Source organism: Panthera onca, chromosome C1 (genome assembly GCF_046562875.1).
Source record: "Panthera onca isolate mPanOnc1 chromosome C1, mPanOnc1 haplotype 2, whole genome shotgun sequence".
NCBI lineage: Eukaryota > Metazoa > Chordata > Mammalia > Carnivora > Felidae > Panthera > Panthera onca.
The window spans coordinates 26,507,718-26,527,625 of record NC_138346.1 but is presented as its reverse complement, the minus strand read 5'-3'; the positions used below and the strand labels follow the sequence as shown (position 1 = coordinate 26,527,625).

The following is a 19,908-nucleotide window of genomic DNA, read 5'->3' as shown; positions in this document are numbered from 1 at the left end:
GAAGAAGCATGGACAGAAGTGGGCAGAGTATTCCCTCCATCCCAGGGTGAAAAACAATACCATCAAGGAGAAGGAGGTATGATGGGGCGTGGACCACAAGGGGAAGACTGAACTGGAGCCAGTGCATGGTATTCCCGGAGAGTGGAATTAATTACCTGAGAAAATCCATGTGGATGAGAAGGCTAGGAGATGACACGGTTAATAAGGACAGTTTCCTTGGGGGTTCAAATTAAAACCAGACATAGAAATTTAGGTTTGATGCTAATCTATGGTTGGTTTATGTCGATGAGTAGTATTTTTTTAAAAAGGCATTTTTCAAAGGTAACCCGATGGGTTAGTCTAGGCCCTCCAAGATGGGACTGAACATGCAGGACTTTGTTAGGGAACTGCATCCTGGACACCTACCACATGAAGAAAACACCAGCAATTACACACTTTGGCTTGTAATCACATGCCACTTCCACCTGCACCCCCTGGACTCGAAGAGGTTGCCTCACGTAACTACACTGAAGTTGAGAGGTTTAATCCTCCTAGGAGTCCAGAAGGAGAGGGACACCAGATATGGGTGGGCACTAGGCACGTCTAACACAGGGCCTGGCAGTGGGGAAGAGGCAGAGAATGAGCCAAACCTGTACAGTTCAGGTTTGGGATGTTCACTAGACATCCAAGCAGAGAGGTCAGATAGGCAGCTGGATGTAAAAGTCCAGAGTTCAGGGGAGAAAGGCTGGACAAATGTCCTCCAAAGGTGTGGGGAATCATGTGACTACTAGAGTAGTCAATGATTCTCTGATGGAGCAAGTGGGCTGCAAGATTCATCAATCCTATGTAGGCAGGGGTTGCTTTTAACTATAAAAACAAACAAACAAACAAACAAAACCAAAAATCAAAAACCTCCTTTGTGGTCTGAAAGGCCAGAAGCAGTCCAGACATACACTACTTTGAGCTTACAACTCCTAAATCTTGTCTGGTTACTTATAACTGGGGGCCAATATGACAGCTTCTAACCGTAAGCGTCTACACAAATTTAATTAAAAGTGAACAATTTACAATAAAGTGTCTCAGTCACACTAGCCACATTTCAAATGCTCCAGAGCTACAGGTGGCTAGCAGCTGCCATAATGGACAACAAAATAACTTCTCTATCACTGCAGAACGTTCTAAGGACAGCACTGCTCTGAACACCAGAGACAGATGTCATTCTGCATAAGAAGTTCAGGAAGCCTGGCACTGCCCCCACAGTTCATCCTAGAAATCTGTTTTTGGAATGTTGGTAACTAATTTAAAGAAAAAATGATACCGTGAGGACTGAAGAGAACTTTGCTGTAATAGGAATCTGTCCTGATTTTTAGTACGGAAGCTCTGAACTAGATTTTTCTGTTCAGTTTCCTTCTGTAGCTACTACTTGGGGAAGGGAGGATAAACTGCTTAGGGACACTTCTAAATCTGCAATTTCCTTACTCAGCTACTTATCCCCAGTAGTACTATAAATATAGCCAGCTGTTGAGAAGTAATTAATACCAAGCCTTTGAATTTCCGAGGGATCATTAGTCCTATTCATCTTGACCAATCAAGACCTTGGTGTGTCTCAAATGTATATGGAGATGATAAAAATCTCCAGAGATGTATGAACTCTCAAAAACACTTGTCTGTGAGTCTGCATTTTAGAGATTATGCCTTAACATTCATTTATTTTATGACCAGTCTGCACTGATGTGAAAACCTCTGCCACTGCACATCCTCTTACGGAGTATTTGCTTGCAGGTCAGGGTCTTTTCAAGATTCTCTTCGTGTAATCTGCTGGGAAGAGCCGTGTTCAGACTGCAATACTGCTGGAGTCACTAGAGATGCTACCACCGACGATGGTCTTAATGGTTCTGAGCGGTACGGAAGCGGGGACTCCCTGGAAGGTGATGGATGACTGAGTTTCAAATAAACTGTTCCCTAGTCAAAACTTTGAAAGTTCACCAATTACCACAGTTTTCTTTTTTCCTTTCAGATTTAGGAAAACATAAGTGACTGTTTTCTCTAATTAACCCCGTACAGTATGATCATCTGTCTACATCAGGTTGGTACTTTCTGATACGCTGTTCATTTTGTCAACAAAATCACAGCTGTCTTTAGGGCACAGTTCCCATTCCTAGTCACTGCTGTTTCTGTGCACAGTGCTCTCCACGGAGCCCGCAGTGGACACTGCCCGGACCAGTAGCTCTGCTCAGCTGTCAGAGGAAAGCCAAGCATGACAAGCCGCGGCGCGTCGGAAGTACAGGTAGCATGGGGAGAAGACCAGTGTGCCTCTGCACCATTAATTACGTAGTATCGTCCCACACAGAGAAGTAGGAAAGGCAGAGGGCAAAAAAGCCCTTGGAACATGTGTCTTCTTTTCTCTCTGATGCATTTCCAGAGCTGACTGAGAGGAAAACAGATTTTCAAAAAAGGACACATCATACTTTCCTCCTCCTTCCCTCAGTACCCTGCTTCATAACTGTCAAATTAGGAAGTGCTCCTAGTCTTTTATTCAGACTGCCATTAATAGGTGATAAATCTTTCAGCATAGTGGTCATTAAGAGCACGGGCTCAGGAATTGATGTCTGCGATTGAAGTCTCGCTCTACCACTCACTAGCTGTGTGATTTTACCTAACTTACTAAACCTCTCTGTGCCTAAGCATGTTTACCTATAAAATGGAAATAATAGTAGCTACTCTATAGCTACTGTGAATCATGCTGATCAGTACAAGTCCCCAGCACACAGTGACTAAATAAATGCCCAACTCCATTATACTGTGAACTTCACCAAGTGTTGAAAGAGTGACTCCATCTTATTTGTGATGCCTGATTGAAAGGGACAGAAAGTACAGAGGGAACTATACTCTTCTTCCCATGTCCCTGCCTCTCTCCACCCTTACTGGCTCCTCTGACTAGAAGAATGTTCCCTATACACGTGCCATCTGGCCCCTCTCTTGAGCTTCTGGGAGTCTTCTCTGTTTTCAGGCTCTCCCTCTTTTCTCTCCTGTTTCCCAAGGGCTAATCCATACATGGGCTATCCAGATGCTCTGAGTCTAAGGAGGTAAGTTCAAATCAGGTGGCAAGAAGGAAGAAACCCACTTGACATCCAGGTCTAAACAACAGGCTCTCTATCCAGCTTTACCAAGTATAAAGCAGATGTCATGAGCCCTACCTAATTTCCGAGTTCATTTCTTAACTGGATCAGAAGTTAAGGGGAAAGAGATGTGATTAACTCTTCTACATCCTAACAGAAACGAAATGAGTTGAATTCCACTGTCTTCCCATTCCATCTAGTTTTGTTTAAGTGACTGTTTTTAGCTTGCATAGGTGGTAGCTAGAATAGTAATAGCAGGACACTGTCCATTCATTCATTTGTTCATTCATTCAACAAATATTTATTAAGCACCAACTATGGACCTGGCATTGTGTTAAATGCTGAAGATGCTCAGAATCAAAATGACAAAACATAGCCCCCCCTCCTTGGTGTTGTCTAGAAAAGTCAAATTGCTTAGATAGGTCTTCTTTCTTTCCCTCCTGCCATTTCTTCTGGTCTATCAACATTCTCTTCCTGTTCTCAGTGTTTCGCCCCAGCACACTGGTAGCATTTGAACCCTATACTTGTTTCAAGCCCGTATCTTAGCCACTTAAGATAACCTACAGTGTAATGAAATCAACACAGTAAAAAGTGCAGTCAGAAAGGAAGTAGGTGATACCCTGGCAGTTCTCTATCTAGTGCTCACTGTGAAGGGCTCTAATAAACCCAGTGTGGATCCACGCCCTTTTTTCCTTCCACTTGCCTTGGCAGCGCTGGCTGCGAGGCACAGGCGCTTCTCATGAAGGTGAAGGACACTTGGCTGGGGCTCAAATTAGACACTGAAATGCTGGCTCTCATTGAAAAGTTACGTAATAAAAAGATGAAGTTGCAAAGAAAAGATACCTGGCCAGAGTGATTCCTTTCAAATAAGTCTGGTATCAGCAGAAGCTAAGCCCCACGTGCTAAAGCTGTAGCTCAAAGGCTATACATTTGGCAGATCAGAGGAACAGCATCTTGAAACACTTTAATGACTTGCATTTAGAGCGCAAGTTAATATTACTCCAGGGATTATGCTGCATATCCTCTTATTTAAAATGTTATCTAATACTTGAAAAGGGGAAATATATGCTGATCTTAGCCTCATTAACTTTGTGAGTTGGTTATAGAAGACTGGGTTATGTCTTTTAGAACTAAAGCCCCTAGAGTCCTGTGTGTGTGTGTGTGTGTGTGTGTGTGTTTAAGTGTGAGCTGATCATCATTTCCCTTAGGAATCATCATAGTTAAGACTGGGAAAAAATGAAATTAAATGAGGGCTAGCACTTTCCCTCATTCTTTCTTAAAGACACTAGTGAGATCAGCTATCTCTTGGGTTTACTTAACTTTTCTACTATGCTATCTGCAAGGGAAGCAATCTTTTCTCCTAAATGCTTATTTCTAACACAAAAATACTTCATCTGCTCATTTAATTCTCTGTAATATCAATTCCTCACCAGTGCTTTATAATTTCTATTTTATTAAGGTACTTTAAAATCTCTTCCTCCCTGGAAGCTACCTGGAATGAAAACCAGAGCAGCCCAAAGATAGGTGCCATCAGGCTCTCAAATGAGTCCCAACAGATTCCAGGACACCACCTAGGACCACTTAGTAGCTGGCCATTGGGTATGATCTTAAGGGGACTCCATGCTTGTCATTTTTCTGTACTGTCTGCTGCTGTGTGCACAGGCATAAAGAGCAATTCTTGATGGAGCACCTAAAGAACAGAAATGTTTTCCTTGCTTCACAAGCTGGGAGCACATTCTGTAAAGAACTCCTGGTAAGTCCAGCAGGAAAGGATTATGGCTAAGAGCGAACAATTCAGTGCTTATTGCTGGCACATGTCATACATCAGTATCACGATGCATTACACTTCAATGTACTAAATTCTATAAAGGATATTCTATAAAGGAATTCTATAAAGAACTATAAAGTTCAGTGAAAGGAACTGGGCCTGTTCATTTCAAATATTGCTTATTAACAGCTGTAACAGCTACCGATTATTTTCAGACTAACAGATACTTCATATGAGAAGATCCACAACAAGCGTTTTCAAATACAAGCAATTATGAAGAAAAGCTTCTGTTCTGGCCCAGTGAATTTTCTACCCTGAAACCATGTTGAATATATTAATTTAGGATTAGGAAGCATGGAAACAACTTCTATAGCACAATGCTGGAGATTTCATTTTTCTGGCTGCAAATGCCCATAAATCTTTCCACGGTTTGCTTTATGTCCGATCCCAAATAACTTCTTCCTATAGACTTTTAGTTATTACTCTTGCCTGTCTAGCTCATGTTTCCCTCTTTCCTTCCAAATTCCTTTCATGTTTTATCCTAATTTTTTTCTAAAACACTTAAAACTCACTAGTCATTAGTCACCTCTAAAATGTTTGGACAGCACGAGTATCATCATGTTACCACTGCTCAAGCGACCCCACCCTACAGCTCATGTGCACACATTCTCCATACGTGATACATCCTAAAATGTAGGGAGTGAACCCAGATGTAGAAGTGGAGAGTAAATACACACACAGGCACACACTCTCATGGGGTAAAGACAGGGCCTCTAAAGCCAGACTTGCTGAGCTGAAGCTTAACTTTCTAATTTACCGGCTATGTAACCAGGAATAGGTACTCAGCCTTGCTTTGCTTCAGTTTTCTCATCTGTGAAATGGGGATACAAAGAGTATCCACACCACAGAGCTGTTCTGAGATTTAGGTCAGTTAACGAATGCCAAGCACTTAGAATGGTGTCCTGGCATATAACATTAGTTACTGGCATATGCGCGCACACTGGATCCTGTCAAATGTCAATCCCAGCAACGTTTTATTAATAGGCATCATTTTTAACCTTTACTTCTGTCCTTTATCAGTCAAATGATCATGAAACTGCATATTGATGATCCTCATTCCCTTGGGAACCAAAATTTACTCCATATATTTTATTATTAAATTACTGAATTCTTGTTTCTGAACATCAGTAATAATTTGTTACCTCTCAATTACTGCCTACAAAATTGATTATTCACAATACTTCATTCCTGGATAAGCATGAACCCCAGAGCGATGTAACTGCCTCAATGGCCAATATGAGACAGCTGCTGGTTTGAACAATTCTCCCCTCCTTTCTTTCCTAGGGTAAAGGCATCTTATTTCTCTGTTGTGAATAATAATAATTAAAAAAAAAAAAAAAGGTAAAAGTCAGTTAAGCCTCTGACTTAGGCTCAGGTCATGGTATCACAGCTTGTGAGTTCAAGCCCCGCATTGGGCTCTGTGCCGACAGCTCAGAGCCTGGACTGCTTTGAATTCTGTGTCTCTCTCTCTCTTTCTCTCTCTCTCTCTGTCTCTGCCCCTCCCCCACTTGGGCTCTGTCTCTCTCACTCTCTCAAAAATAAACATTAAAAAAAAAAAAAGGTAAAAGTCAGGAATACAGACTGTAAAACTGCACTGTGACACCCACAGCATGTAAATATGTAGGCTTTAGTGAAAATGATGCTTGAATCCTATTAAAAGCCTACACTGACCGTTCTCATCACTGTGTTATATCCTCTGCTTCCATTTTATAATAAAAGCCAAGATAATTTCAGTTGTAAACTAGTTTGTAAAGGCAATGTACTTTCTAAAGCAATGACTTGCTACTTTTAAATTTTTATTTAACCTGTACACATCACCCTTACCAATAAAGCATTATGCACACAGTGTTTTCTAAAGCACATATAACACAGGTACAGAAATTCTAATAAGTAGCTTGTCACTCTTAGTCTCAATTTTTCCTAAAAAAATAGAAAGTGGGAAAAAATGATGGGAGTCCAATTTTTCAGTTTTAAGGGCATATGTGATATTAAAAACACATGGGCACGGCACCTAGGTGGCTCAGTCAGTTAAGCATCCGACTCTTGGTTTTGGCTCAGGTCATGATCTCACGGTTTGTGATTTCGAGCCTGGCATTGAGCTCTGTGCTGGCAGCAAGGAGCCTGCTTGGAATTCTCTCTCTCCCCCTCTCTCTCTGCCCCTCCCCTGCACATGCTGTCTCTCTCAAAATAGATAAATAAACTTAAAAAAAATAAAAGAACAAAACAAAACCACATGGGCTTCTTTCCTAAAACTTTCATTTTCAAGATCAAGTGAGCAACTGAGGCAAATCCAGTCATAGCATGAATGAGGTATTATGAAGCTGGACAGTTTCCATTTGTAGCTTTTTATAGTCACAAAGCAGAAACACAGACATATGACTATGGGGTTTAGTATGGATTAATGCAGGGTAAAAACAAATTAAGAATTTTATAACCCTGTGACAAGTAAGCAGGAGTTTGAGAGGATGTGGAAAGGAGAGGCAGGTAACGTTTCAGTCACGCTGAGAAAACGCTGACATCTCCCAGTCTTTAGAACCAGTTGCAGCCCCTTTCTTGATAGAAGTTACACTTAGCTCTAGAAAAATTACTTATGAATTGGCATTCCTATCATACTTGCTTTCAATGGAAGGTTTTATGAAAGGACTATTACTTATTGAAATGAAAACAAAATTAAAATAAAAGTGTTTTGAAACAAACTCCAAATGTGAGTCTCCCGAGACACCCAGAGCAGGCAAAGTATTGTTTAGGAAACTTCAAAATATTTTAAAGATAAAAATTCCCTCCAAATTGGCAGACATTAGAGATCTTTCTATAGGTGGAAAAAAATTAAGGCTCGTTGTCCAAATGCTTTGTGCAAACAATAAAAAAAATCATTTTTCTTGTTATATAGGACTCATAGCAGAGATTACTAGGATCTTACCCCAAATCCACTTAACCCCAGCTAACAGACTACGCTTACTATCCTTCCTGACAGGAGTGACCATGTGACTATGTTCCAGACAATGAAAAGTAGGTAGAGTTGAAATGTTGAGTGGGGCTTCCAGAAAGTCCTTTAAAAGGAGATGAGGGAAGCTTGTTGGATGAGAGGGCTCAGTTGGTTAAGCTTCCGACTCTTGGTTAGGCCCAGGTCATGATTTCACAGCCATGGGATACAGCCCTGCATCGGACTCCATGCTGACCACACAGATCCTGCTTGGGATTCTCTCTCTCAGCCCCTCTCGGCTTGTACTCTCTCTCTTAAATGAATAAATAAACTTAAAAAAATAAATAAAGGAGAGGAATGCATTCTTTTTTTTTTTTTTTGCCTCTTTTTCCTTTCTGCAGCCTGAAAGGCTGATGTAATGCATTAATCTTCAGCAGTGATCTAGCCAAGAGGTAGACGCCAGTGGCTGAGGGATGATAGAGCAGAAAGATATCCAGAGGCCATTATATCAACCCTGAACTGCACTGGCCTTCTTTTACAGAAGAGAAATAAACGTCTATCTTATTTAAGTCACTGTCATTTTGGTTTTTTCATATATGTGCAGCAGAACCTAACCCTATTCTAAATCCTGATTCTATCTGAATGAGCATTAACTATTAGATCATACTTCCACTGGGGAATGAAACTTAACAAAATAGGATGGTAACTTAAAGTTCTAATTAATAATAATCATAAAGTTCTCTCATACAAACTACATAATGATCACCAAATGCTCAATAAATACCAATGCTGAAGAAGGTGATCAAGTTTTAAAGCTTTTCTGTGATAAATTAGTGTTTCCCAAAGTAATATAATTTTGGACAAGTTAGCAACAAGAACAAACAACAATTAATATTTATAAAAAATATGACACTAAATTTTGGGAACAAATTAAAGAAAACAGAATCCTTATTTTCTAAAAAGTATCCCTCTTTGGAAGACAGAAAGGGGAATACAAAGAGTAACATACAAATTAATACATAATTATGTAAACACTGGTTTGACACACAACACCAAGTGTGTTTATTACCTTAAAATGTTTATGAATCCACTTAATGGCAATAAAATAGCAATAATGAAGAGATGATACTTGGTAAGATAGAACAATGGGAAGAGAAGGTACTGACATGATTTCTTGTGTCAAATTAGCATTATGTAGTTTCTTATGCAACTCAGAGTTTTATACTGTTCAGACCGTCTGAACACTGGCAAGGGAACAAAAGCATTTTACTTACGAAAACATTGGAGGAGACAGTCCATTTTATGTGGGAATAATGGCTTTTTAACAGTGCTCAATTAGCAGACATCAGGATCCCTTCCTTCCAAAGCCATTAGCAAATTTATCTAGAAGATTTTATGCTACATCATAAAACAACCCAAACTGCTTAGTATGCCAATTTGCCTAAGACACTTGCCATATAAGCTGCTTTCAGGAGCCAGCAGTAAGTATCATAAATACTTAAAGACAAAAAGTTGAAGGATATTGGCATTCAAAGGAGATGACACTGGAAACTCATACTGCCAAAACATTTAGCCACACTTGCATTTTGCTTGGAGTGGAATTCCTTTTCTATTTCCTCTTCTATTTAACCTTTAGTATCTCATTCAGCCCCAGCAGTAGAGGGCCTGACTGATGGTTTTTCAACATTGTCAAAATACTAATTCAAACCTGAAGTCAATCCCCACTTCTTTTCTCCCTAAAGCAATGTACCTTATAATATGTAATAATAATAGCTCACCTGAATGAGTGAGTAGGACAGAGATTTCAGTCATTCTTTTTGTAGTAGTCAGGGAATTAAATCTAGCCATCTGTCTTAGTATTCTTTTTTTTTTTTTTTTTTTTGCCAGGAATAACAAAATAATAGAAACTCCAAATATATTGGGAAAAGATCTGTAAGTGTGGGCTTTAGATGTGGAAATCAAGAGGAAAGCTAAAGATAACCACGCATTGTACTTGTTCTATTTTGCTCAAATACTTGTAATTTTATTTTTTTAATTTTTTAATTTTTCTAAAGTTTATTTATTTTGAGAGAGAGAGAGAGAGCATGAACAAGGCAAGGGCAGAGAGAAAGGGAGAGAAAATCCCAAGCAGGCTCCCCTCAGTCAGCGTGGAGCCTAACTTGGGGCTGATCCCACGAACTGTGAGATCATGACCTGAGCCAAAACCAAGGGTTGGACACTTAACCAACTGAGCCACCCAGGAGCCCCAAATTCTCACAATTTTAAATAAAAAATAGTAATGTTCATTTAAATGACAAATGTTTTTACAACTTTCTTCTTGAAGCAAAATACTTTCACATTTATTCTCATTTTCAATAAACATTGTATTAAGCTTCTAAAATCCCCCGAAATTATAAAACGAAGCTAAGAAGGCAGGCTGAACATTAACTAGTCCATTCCTTTTATTTTAGAAAATAATGACCTTAAATATCCCTAACAGAATTTTATTCTGATTTTTCTCTGCCTCCCCGCCCTCATAAGGACAGAATCACTTGTCATTACTAAAAGGTTTGCTATTAGTAAATTCCTGCTATAGAAAAACTCTCCAAGTGCAGTCCACAGAGGACTATATACATCAGGACCACTGAGGCTTGCAAAATGCATATTCCTGGGCCTCACTCAAGACCTGCTAAACTGATATCTCCACTGTGAGGCCCATGAACCTGCATTTTCATGACAAGCAACCTGCCTTAAAATCTAATTCCTTGAGCTGAAAACTTGTTCCTCCTTTTGCCTTCTTTTCTGAGTAACTGGAAAACACGGAGTCTCTAAACCGTGCTTCAAGATTATAAAGCCGTCTTTCTGTCTCTCTACATCAGTAAACTAACTCAAGTTCTTCAGCATTCCTTCTTTGGTTTGTCTCTCTCTCACTTCCTTGAAACCTATATACTATTTCTTCCCAAACTCTGTCCACATCTCAATAACCAGCAAAACAGTGAATGCAAACCAACTAGCGATGACTATCTGGAAGGATCAGTTCAAGCAATCTATGGTTCACGCTGTGTTCATGTACGATCCCTGTTTGTTTCCTGTGGATAAATTGCCTTTATTTCTGTTTCACATGTTGTATTCTGAGATGCTTCCCAGCTCTTCCCACTGAAATTCCATCTCCAAATTGACTATGTAATGCTAAACATCATGTTTTCTTTCCACAAGCAGCTATCCAAATTTGTGTCAGGTATGATATATTCCATGAATATGCTTACCCTGCCCTAAATTCAGAGCACTGTTAAAAACCCAAAGATATCAAGGGTAGGCTGAGAGCACCGCATTCTCCTGGAAGCAATTACTCATATACAGATGCAGTAATAAGCACTTAAGGGCGTCCCATTCTGTCAGACAGCTCTCCAAAGGTAATGCTTTGGCTCTCCTCTGTAATGCTTATGCCAGCTCAAGGTCAGCACTTCATACCTGTCCAGCCAGTGTAAACAGTGCTATCCCGAGGGTCTGCTGACTTTAGGCCTCTCTCCATTTGCTGAAGAAGCTCTCGAATCTTATTGTTCAAGCGTTGTGAGAACTCGGGAGTTAGCTGTAAGTATTAAAGGGAAAACAAGTATCAAAAAATATGGACCACTCAACTTCCCAGACTATAGGCTATCAAAAATAGGAGGGTACTTCATTTCCACTTAGGTCACATTTTTTTTTTGCCTGGGAGAACTGGACAATTATTTTACTCTTAACAACAAATTAATAAAACTTTAAGGTGCTACTATATTTTCCTACTCAAGGCAGGAAATACTTTTGTTGCAACTTAAATGTTTTACATAAAATTTGTAAATAAATGCTAAAATAGACTGCTGTAATTTCCACCTATTAGGGAACATCTGTTACTTAAACCAATATTTTTTATTATAATAAAAATCATTTTAATAAACTAAGCACAAATCATAAGATGTTTGCTATTTTCTAGCCATTCAAGCAGCAGCAATATTAATTTCCAAAAGAAACACTCTAGTTGTTTTTGTTATTTAAAAAATGAGGATAAACATTTATTAAAGTCCATCTGTGAAAAAATGGATAAACAATTTTTACAAATTGTAGAAGTAGGATAAGAAAATCAAAATAAATTCATGGATATCAGGAGGCTTAGGCAGAGTAGAAAGAATATCAGACCTAGTATCAAAAAACCTGTGCCCAGCATAGTGCCTGGCAAAGGAGGGGCTTTGCCCAGATGAATAAGGCTGCCTATTTCTTTATCTGTGATTGGCTGGGTGATCTCGCTCTACATATGACTTCTTTATGCTTCAGTTACCTCTATAAAATCAGGATGATAATACCTGCCCCACCAATTTCAAAAAGTACTTTGAGGATCAAATGAAATCATGGGCCTTGGGTCTTTCACATTCAGGGATATAAATGTTGATATTTTTAAAAAATTTAAGCAGTCCAAGGGTCTATAACAAGTAATTAGTTGGATATGGATTAAAAGCACACTAAAGTGGAGGCTGTGGGTTAGTGACATCCATATGAAGGCCCATAGATGCTGGGCAAACTGTGAGGCCCACATAATCATTATGTTATTCATCCTACAGGCAACTGAAAAACATTTTGAAAGTTCTGTATACACTGAATCATGAAGTGTCTTAAAAGGTCACTTTATGTATCCCTCAAAAATTTTAGGAACCTGCTGTGATTCCCAGACTTGGACTTTACAAAGCAGTAAAACTTCAAAAGGTTGGGGAATATCACATGGTTACAAACATTTCATTTCACCATAAGGATTATAAACAAACCTAACTACTACCTGTTAGCATCATAATTTCATTTTTTAAAAAGGGCATCTCAACACTGAAAAAAGTAAGAAGACAGTATCAGAATTATTATAAAAGATATAAAATTTTACTTCTGAAGAGCATCTCTGATAAGGCAAACCAGACTATCAACCATATCTGGATTATTTATCCTGAAGCACCACTATGATCCCTTATTTTATACTCTGAAGAAGAAACCACGTTGTTTGACAGACACACTCCCATTATTTAACAATTTCTGCCAAGAGCTTAAGATTTCAACAAGTCTTGAAAATACATTTAGTAAGATAAAATATACTTCAGTATTAATATAAAAGGTCTATAAATCTCAACTAGATAGAAGAGTGCATCTACATGAGAACATGTCATTTTCTGTTCATAGATCACGGATAATTTATCGTCTTGCCTGGCCTTACTCTGAGCCCAAGAATGAGAACACCTCAATCTCAGGAAGGGAAGTCACTTCCTATTTGTCATATAACTGCATTTAATAAAGGTAACCTGCCTGACAAAATTGATTGTTTGTGGCAGACCACAAAATTATTCAAACTCTAGCAATAATTTGCAGACTCTCCAAAAGCCCCCCTTCCCTTTTTTTTTTATAGACGCCAGAAAACAGACCAATTCCTAATTGGAAGGTCTGTGTTAACAAATTAAGGAGGACAGATCTCCAGGGTCTGAACCTTGATGTTCGACGTTAAACAATTTTAGAACTGGTATGCTCGTTTCTTTCTGGAATCTCTCCAAAACCATGTGTTAGGTGATAAATCACTTTATTTTTGGACCAGAGTTTAAATTTATGAATAGCTTTTTTCTCCCGTGGAAACAGTTAAATTGGTAAAAGCATTTAATTTATAAACAGTCTAAATAGCGAGCTGTATTTTACTGAAGGCTTGTGTCATTTGGATAAATCCTCAAACGTTCTCTTTGCCAAGTTAGCATGAAACAGCAGGTCTCTCTCCAACAAGACCAGACAAAATACTTGAGCTTCAGGATCGGCAAAGCTAGACAGAACACAGGTCCAAATGGCCAAAAGGAAGCCATATGACGTCAAGATTGTTCTAAGAAGCTTTGCTTGGGTAGTTCAATTTTGGTCTAAAAAAAATCGACTGACTCTAGATTCATACATACTTTGGTACTCTTCTATCCTGCAACTCTTCTCCATCTATTTCATCCCTCCCACTTGCATTACTGATGATTATGTTAAGTTAATCCATAGTGACAAGTGTTTTAAGTAAAGAATCAAAAGAGCCACATAGAGTTGACTTGGCAGATACAAAATCTCTAAGGCCTTTATACATGTGAAATGCTTTGCGCATTATGAGTTTAGAAGGAATAAACTGGTAGAATTAAAAGTGTGTGCACTTCAAAGAGATCACTCTTCCAACCTAATGCACTCTGATTTCTCAACTAGGTATTCTTAAAAAGAACTATATTCCCCCTTAACAATTACATTCACTCAAAGAGGCATGAGAAAACACAGGCCTCTGGTATCTTACATCCAGCTTCTCTTTTGCTCAGTGGCTTATAAAGTGCTAACCATTAATTTACTGGGTTTTTTTTTTTGTTTTGTTTTGTTTTTGCTTTCCAGCTGTGGGGGTGTTCTGCAGAGTGGCAACAGTAGGAAGAATTTCAGGCCTATGTCCCTAATTTCTCTTAGCACTTTCAGTTTAAAGATGTCTTTACCACACTCTCCAATTTACGCTCATCATTTACCCTGCCCGTATATGTGTACAAATATAAAGCAATAACATGGCACATGTGACATACCACCAGGACTCCTCCCTTCTTAAAAATGCATACCAAAATCGAACAAAACTGCAAAACTACATGGAAAACGCCATATTCGTCATTTTTGTAATTTAAATTATCAATGACTGAGGTTATTTCAGTTATAAATTATTAATAACAATGACTTTTACAAATGTTAAAACTCAAATTGCATATTTTGACATGTATTTGATGTATTTATCTTCCAATTATATATATATTTTAAAAGGGGATGCTCATCCCTTTCTTTCAGGCAAAACTGAGCTCCTTTCTGAACACCAGGGCCTGGATGGAGGTAGGGATGCAGGCAGATGTATCCCAAACTCACCCTCCCGGCAGAATCAAAGTAGCCTTCGGCCAGGGATTTGTTAAAATCGGCATAAGGATTCGGGAAGGCCCTTTGAGCCATGGCGCCGGAAGCGAGCCTGCAGAACAGGGAAAAAAAAGAACCTAGGTTGAGACAGGGGCCTCGGCCGAGTTGCCAGGACAGGGGCAAGCCGCCGAGCAACACCTTCCTTGCAGCTCCTGGGCCACCCCGCGGTCTTGGTGGTCTGAGTGGACCCCGCGCCGATCGTGGCCCAGCTGCAAGGGCGCTGCACCTCCGCGAAAAGGCTGTCAGGGCCCCGCGCCCACAGCGAAGAAGGGACCCCGTTTTGCACCCTCCGTTCCCACTCCCGCGATTTGAAGCTACGGCACAGCGTCCAGAAGCCCAGCCAGGCCTCGGCCTCTCACCCAGCAGCCTCGGACACCAACAGAAGCCACGCTTTCACCGCCCACTTCCTGCCAGTCGGACCAATCAGAACCTTCGGCACTCTGGAGGCCCGCCCTCTTCTCGCTTACAGTTTGTTAAAGAGACAGGAGTGTGATTTCTAAAAGCTACAAGGGTGATTTAATTCCTGGGTACTTCGAATGCGGACGTACCTTAGGGTAACGTGCAATTGTGCCCCATATTTCCTGCCTTTCTTCTCTCTTAATATTTGTTTATTAAAAAAATAATTCAGGTCCACATGATTCATAAAAATTAGGAATGTATGTGTAGAAGAAAAAAAGACTGCCTTGAGATCTGAACATATTCGTATTTCTACTGCTCAGACTGAATAAAACAGGGAGGATAATGTCTCTCCAGAGACCTTCCAAACTTTTTCTTTTGTTTCTAAAAAACAAACACACCCCCAAAACCCAAAGAGACAAAATAAAAAAAAAAAAAACCCACTGCCACCATTAGCTTCATCAAGGACAGAAAACAGGATTATGTTGAAGAGCTGTAAAAAGAGTCTTTTGGGGATAATTGATAATTTAACCTCCAAGGTACTGAAGAAGAGATGTGAATGCCTAAGGGACAAGCTGTCAAATGGCAATTAACACTTCAAGGAAAATGCATGAAAACACAAATCACAGCTCTTAAGAATTTTGATCTGCTCATTAGCCTAAATTGGACTGTAACACTGTGTACCCGAGTACTTAAAAAAATTAACGAAGTCCAACAAAGCAGGACATCCATAACTTTGAAATTCAATGTTTTAATTGTCTCCATTATCTGAAAATCAGTCCTTTCATTTACACTTAAATCCCACCTGGCACACATTGGGCCCATTCTGTTGCTCAGAGAATTTTGGAGTCCAGTTTAAAAAGTCAGAAACAGTCACTCTCTCTGCTCTTTGCCTTCCTCTGGTTTCAGTGGAGGACTCTCAAGCATCAAACATCCAATGACTGAAGCTCAATCACCACCCCACTGCCACCTTGGCTTCTGACCCCCTCTGGCTCAGTCCGTTTTTTAACTGTTACTTCTAAGACATTTGTTAGCTCCTTCACCTAATTCATGAAGATTTAGTAGAGGCCCTCAGTGAATCTCAAATTGGATAGCCTTCCTATTTTAATAGATGGGTGTGTGGGGGAGCAACTCATAAGGAAGAAGAGGAAAGAGAGTGAGAGGCACTTTATCAATTACTTTTCTTGAATTATTAATGGCTTACTATCAGTTTATCTCACTCACAGTCTTTATATGAGCAATTAAAAGCAGTGTGGTATTTAATAGATTAATGACTACTACGGGGAAAGAGGCAAACTAAGACTGTTGATTGTGCTTGAGCAGAAATAAGAGTAGAAGCGGGCAACGATGGAAGGAGAGTAAGTAGGAGAGTAGGATGGGAAAAAGGAAAGGAGTATCTTGGTCAGCCTGAAGGACAGCCTCTCAAAGACCGAAGAAGTAAATGGAAAATGCAGTGAGGTTGTGTAGAGACTATAGGGGTTCCCAATCTCAGCACTATTGATATTTGGAAAAGGATGCTTCTCTGTTGCCTGTCTCGTTCATTGCTGTATGTTTAGCAGCATCCCTGGCCCCTGCTCACTAGGTGCCAGTAACACCCAATCCCTGAGTGGTCACAACCAAAAAATTTTTTACAGACATTGCCAAATGCCGACTATCCATGGGAGGAGGCGACAGATTACCCCAGGGATTGTGAATACAGAGATAGTATAACCAAAAGTGTTTAATAAGATTAGGCAACTGTCTGGTTAATTCCAGTATCCTCATTCAAGATTTAGCTTGCTGGAATAATGTGCTGAAAAATACAGGAGGAACCTGGGGAGAGGTTTTGGTGTGTGTGTGTGTGTGTGTGTGTGTGTGTGTGTGTGTGTGTGTGTATTTAAATCTCAGGTTCAGAAACGAGCTAATCATACTCCTTGGTTTTTAGTATAACATTATTGGTGCATACAAGACCCTATTCTAATTTTTCTCTTAGTTCCCAGTTCCCACCCATTCTTCTCCTCTAGAAGGCAAACACCACAATATGTTTAATTTATATATCCTTTGGAAAATATGGGTTTTGTAGGAATGTCCTTTAAAGACTTTTTTTTTAACATTTGTTTATTTTTGAGAAAGAAAATGTGTATGTGTGAGTGGGGAAGGGGCAGAGAGAGAGAGAGAGACAAAGGATATGAAGCAGGCCCCTTGCTGTTAGTGCAGAGCCCTGCTTATGGTTCAAACTCAGGAACCCTGAGATCATAACCGGAGCCAAAATCAAAAGTCGACTTCTTAACCAACTGAGCCACCCAGGCGCCCTCGTATGTGTTTTAATAAATGGAATAGTGCTGCAAATACTCAACAACTTGTGATTTAGATCTGTGTTGCTCTGTATACAGTTGGTTGTATTAGATAATGTATAATATCTTCATAGTTGTCTCCACCTCGTTTTACTTATCCTTTCCCCTAAGGATGGGCATTGTTTCTCACTTCCACATCATAGATAATACAGCCAGGTAAATCCAGGCACATCTTCTCAATCTGTATGCGAGTATTCTTGAGATATATACCATAGTCTGCCCTCATTGGTGGTTTCTTTTTCCGCAGTTTCAGTGCCCCATGGTCGACCTTTCGCTGGAAGCAGATGATCCTCCTTGTGACAAATTGTCAGAAGCTCAATAATAGCCTAATGCTACCTCATGATGCCTACGTTGTTCACCTCCCCTATCTCACTGTGCAGGCATTTTATCATCTCACATTATCACAAGAAGAAGGGTGAGTATAGTGTGATATAGTACAATAAGATATTTTTAGGGACTCCTGGGTGGCTCAGTCACTTACGCCTCCAACTCTTGATTTTGGCTCAGGTCATGAACTCATGGTTTGTGAGTTCGAGACCCACATTGGGCTCTAGGCTGACAGTGTGGAGCCTGCTTGGGATTCTCTCTCTCTCTCTCTCTCTCTCACTCTCTCACTGCCTGCCCACCCCTTCCCGCTCGCTCTCTATCCCTCTCTCTCAAAATAAGTTAATAAACATATAAAAAGAAAAAAAAATTAAAAATAAGATATTTTTAGAAAAAGATACCACATGCACATAACTTTTATTACAATATATTTTTATAATTTGTCTATTATTATTGTTGTTTATCTCTTACCATGCTTAACTTATAAATTGAACTTTATAATAGATATGAATGCCTAGGGGGAAAAACATAGTATATGTAGGGTTCAGTGCTATCTGTGGTTTCAGGCATCCACTGAGGATCATAGCTTCCACAGATAAGGGGGGACTACTGTACCCATTGCTGAATCAAAGGACATCTTATACTTAGTTTCCCTAGTCCCTTTAGATTGCTTTCCAGAATACTGGACGAATCTATATTCCCTTCAATAGTATCTAATAGTTTCTGTCATTCCCATATCCTCTCCAACACTGGATATTATTTAGTGTTCTAGTGTTTGCAATTTGTTTTTGAGAGAGAGATAACGAGAGTGAGGGAAAGGGGGAGAGGGAGAGAGAGAGACAGAGAGACAGAGAGAGAGAGAGAGAGAGAGAGAATCTTAAGCAAGCTCCATGCCAAGCTCAGATCCTGACATGGGGTTTGATTTCCCCACCATGAGATCATGACCTGAACTGAAATCAAGAGTTGGATGCTTAACTGACTGAGCCAGCCACTCTGGTGACCCTAGTTCTTGCAATTCTAATGGACAATGTGGAAAAGTCATCGATGGTTAAACTTCCAGTATTTTTGTTGCTAAATATGTTGATTGAGTTTTTCTTCATATGCCTTTCAGACATCTGGCCTTTCTCTGAGATTTATTTATTCATATCCTTCCCATTTTCCTCTTAGGTATTGCATTGTTTTCTTGTTGATTTACAGGAGTTGTCTTTTGTTTTTGTTTTTGGAGGGGAGGATATTGCAGGTATCCTTTGGCTTTAGAATCTCCACTAATCTGTTAGCTTTTTCTAGGGTATCTTTCATTGAACTCTAATTCTTCATTTTAATGAAATTAAACCCATCCAACTTTGACATTGGGATTTGAGGATTTAGCTTCATGTCCAAAAAGTCTTTCTCCACTCCGAGGCTACAAAGATGGCTTTCTGCATTTTGTTTTCTTATATTTTAGATCTTTAACCTACTGGAGTTTACTTTTGAATATAGCATAAGGCATGGATCCAAACTTACTATGGGGAGTGTATAGAATTGTTTTGAAAGTTCAGATACAAAGTATGAACAAGTTCTCTCTTTGTTAGTTTGAAGAACCCAAAGAATCTCTCCCTAGTTCTGACTGAAAAGAAAAAACGTTTGGCATTGACATACCTGTGCTAGTCTTCTGGAGCTGTCACAACAAAGGGCCATCAGATTGGGTGGCTTAAACAACAGAAATTTATTGTCTCACAGTTCTGGAGGTTGGATATCCAACATAAAGGTGTTGGCAGGGTTGATTTCTTCTGAGGGCTCTCTCTTTAGGTTGCACATGGCTGCCTTCTCCTTGTGTCTTCCATATGGTATTTCTGTATGTCTGTTTGGTAATCTCGTCTTATAAGGAAACCAGTCCTAATACAGTAGGACCCACTCTAATGACCTTATTTTACCTTACTTGCATCCTTAAAGGACCTGTATCTCCAAGTGCGGCAACATGCTAAGGTACTTGGGAGTTAGGGCTTCAACATATGTATTTGGGGAAGGGGGAGGCAATTTAGCCCATAACAGTACTGTTTCATCTATGGCTGTAGTGGCTGAACACATCTGTGG

General features: G+C 39.7%; 1 protein-coding gene and 1 long non-coding RNA gene across 6 annotated transcripts in view; one reads left to right on the top strand and one right to left on the bottom strand.

Moving 5' to 3' along the window:
- LANCL1 (LanC like glutathione S-transferase 1) overlaps nt 1–15,196 on the bottom strand; it is a 37,155-nt gene extending 21,959 nt beyond the window's left edge. The window contains exons 1-3 of one of the 4 annotated variants that reach the window (XM_078450908.2): nt 15,142–15,196; nt 14,738–14,834; nt 11,300–11,417 (exon numbers count right to left, since the gene is read on the bottom strand). In XM_078450908.2, coding sequence (XP_078307034.1) covers nt 11,300–11,417; nt 14,738–14,818 — 199 coding nt within the window. In that variant the 5' untranslated portion in view covers nt 14,819–14,834; nt 15,142–15,196. The other 3 variants (XM_060623363.3, XM_078450909.2, XM_078450910.2) reach the window with 3 other exon arrangements.
- Nucleotides 1–17,920, top strand: part of LOC144617127 (uncharacterized) — a 179,575-nt gene extending 161,655 nt beyond the window's left edge. For both annotated transcript variants that reach the window (XR_014138043.1, XR_013557190.2), the window contains exons 3-6: nt 1,762–1,907; nt 1,997–2,065; nt 2,164–2,266; nt 17,759–17,920. This is a non-coding gene — a long non-coding RNA (uncharacterized LOC144617127). The remainder of the gene's footprint in view (nt 1–1,761; nt 1,908–1,996; nt 2,066–2,163; nt 2,267–17,758) is intronic.
- The last annotated feature ends 1,988 nt before the right edge of the window (nt 17,921–19,908 follow it).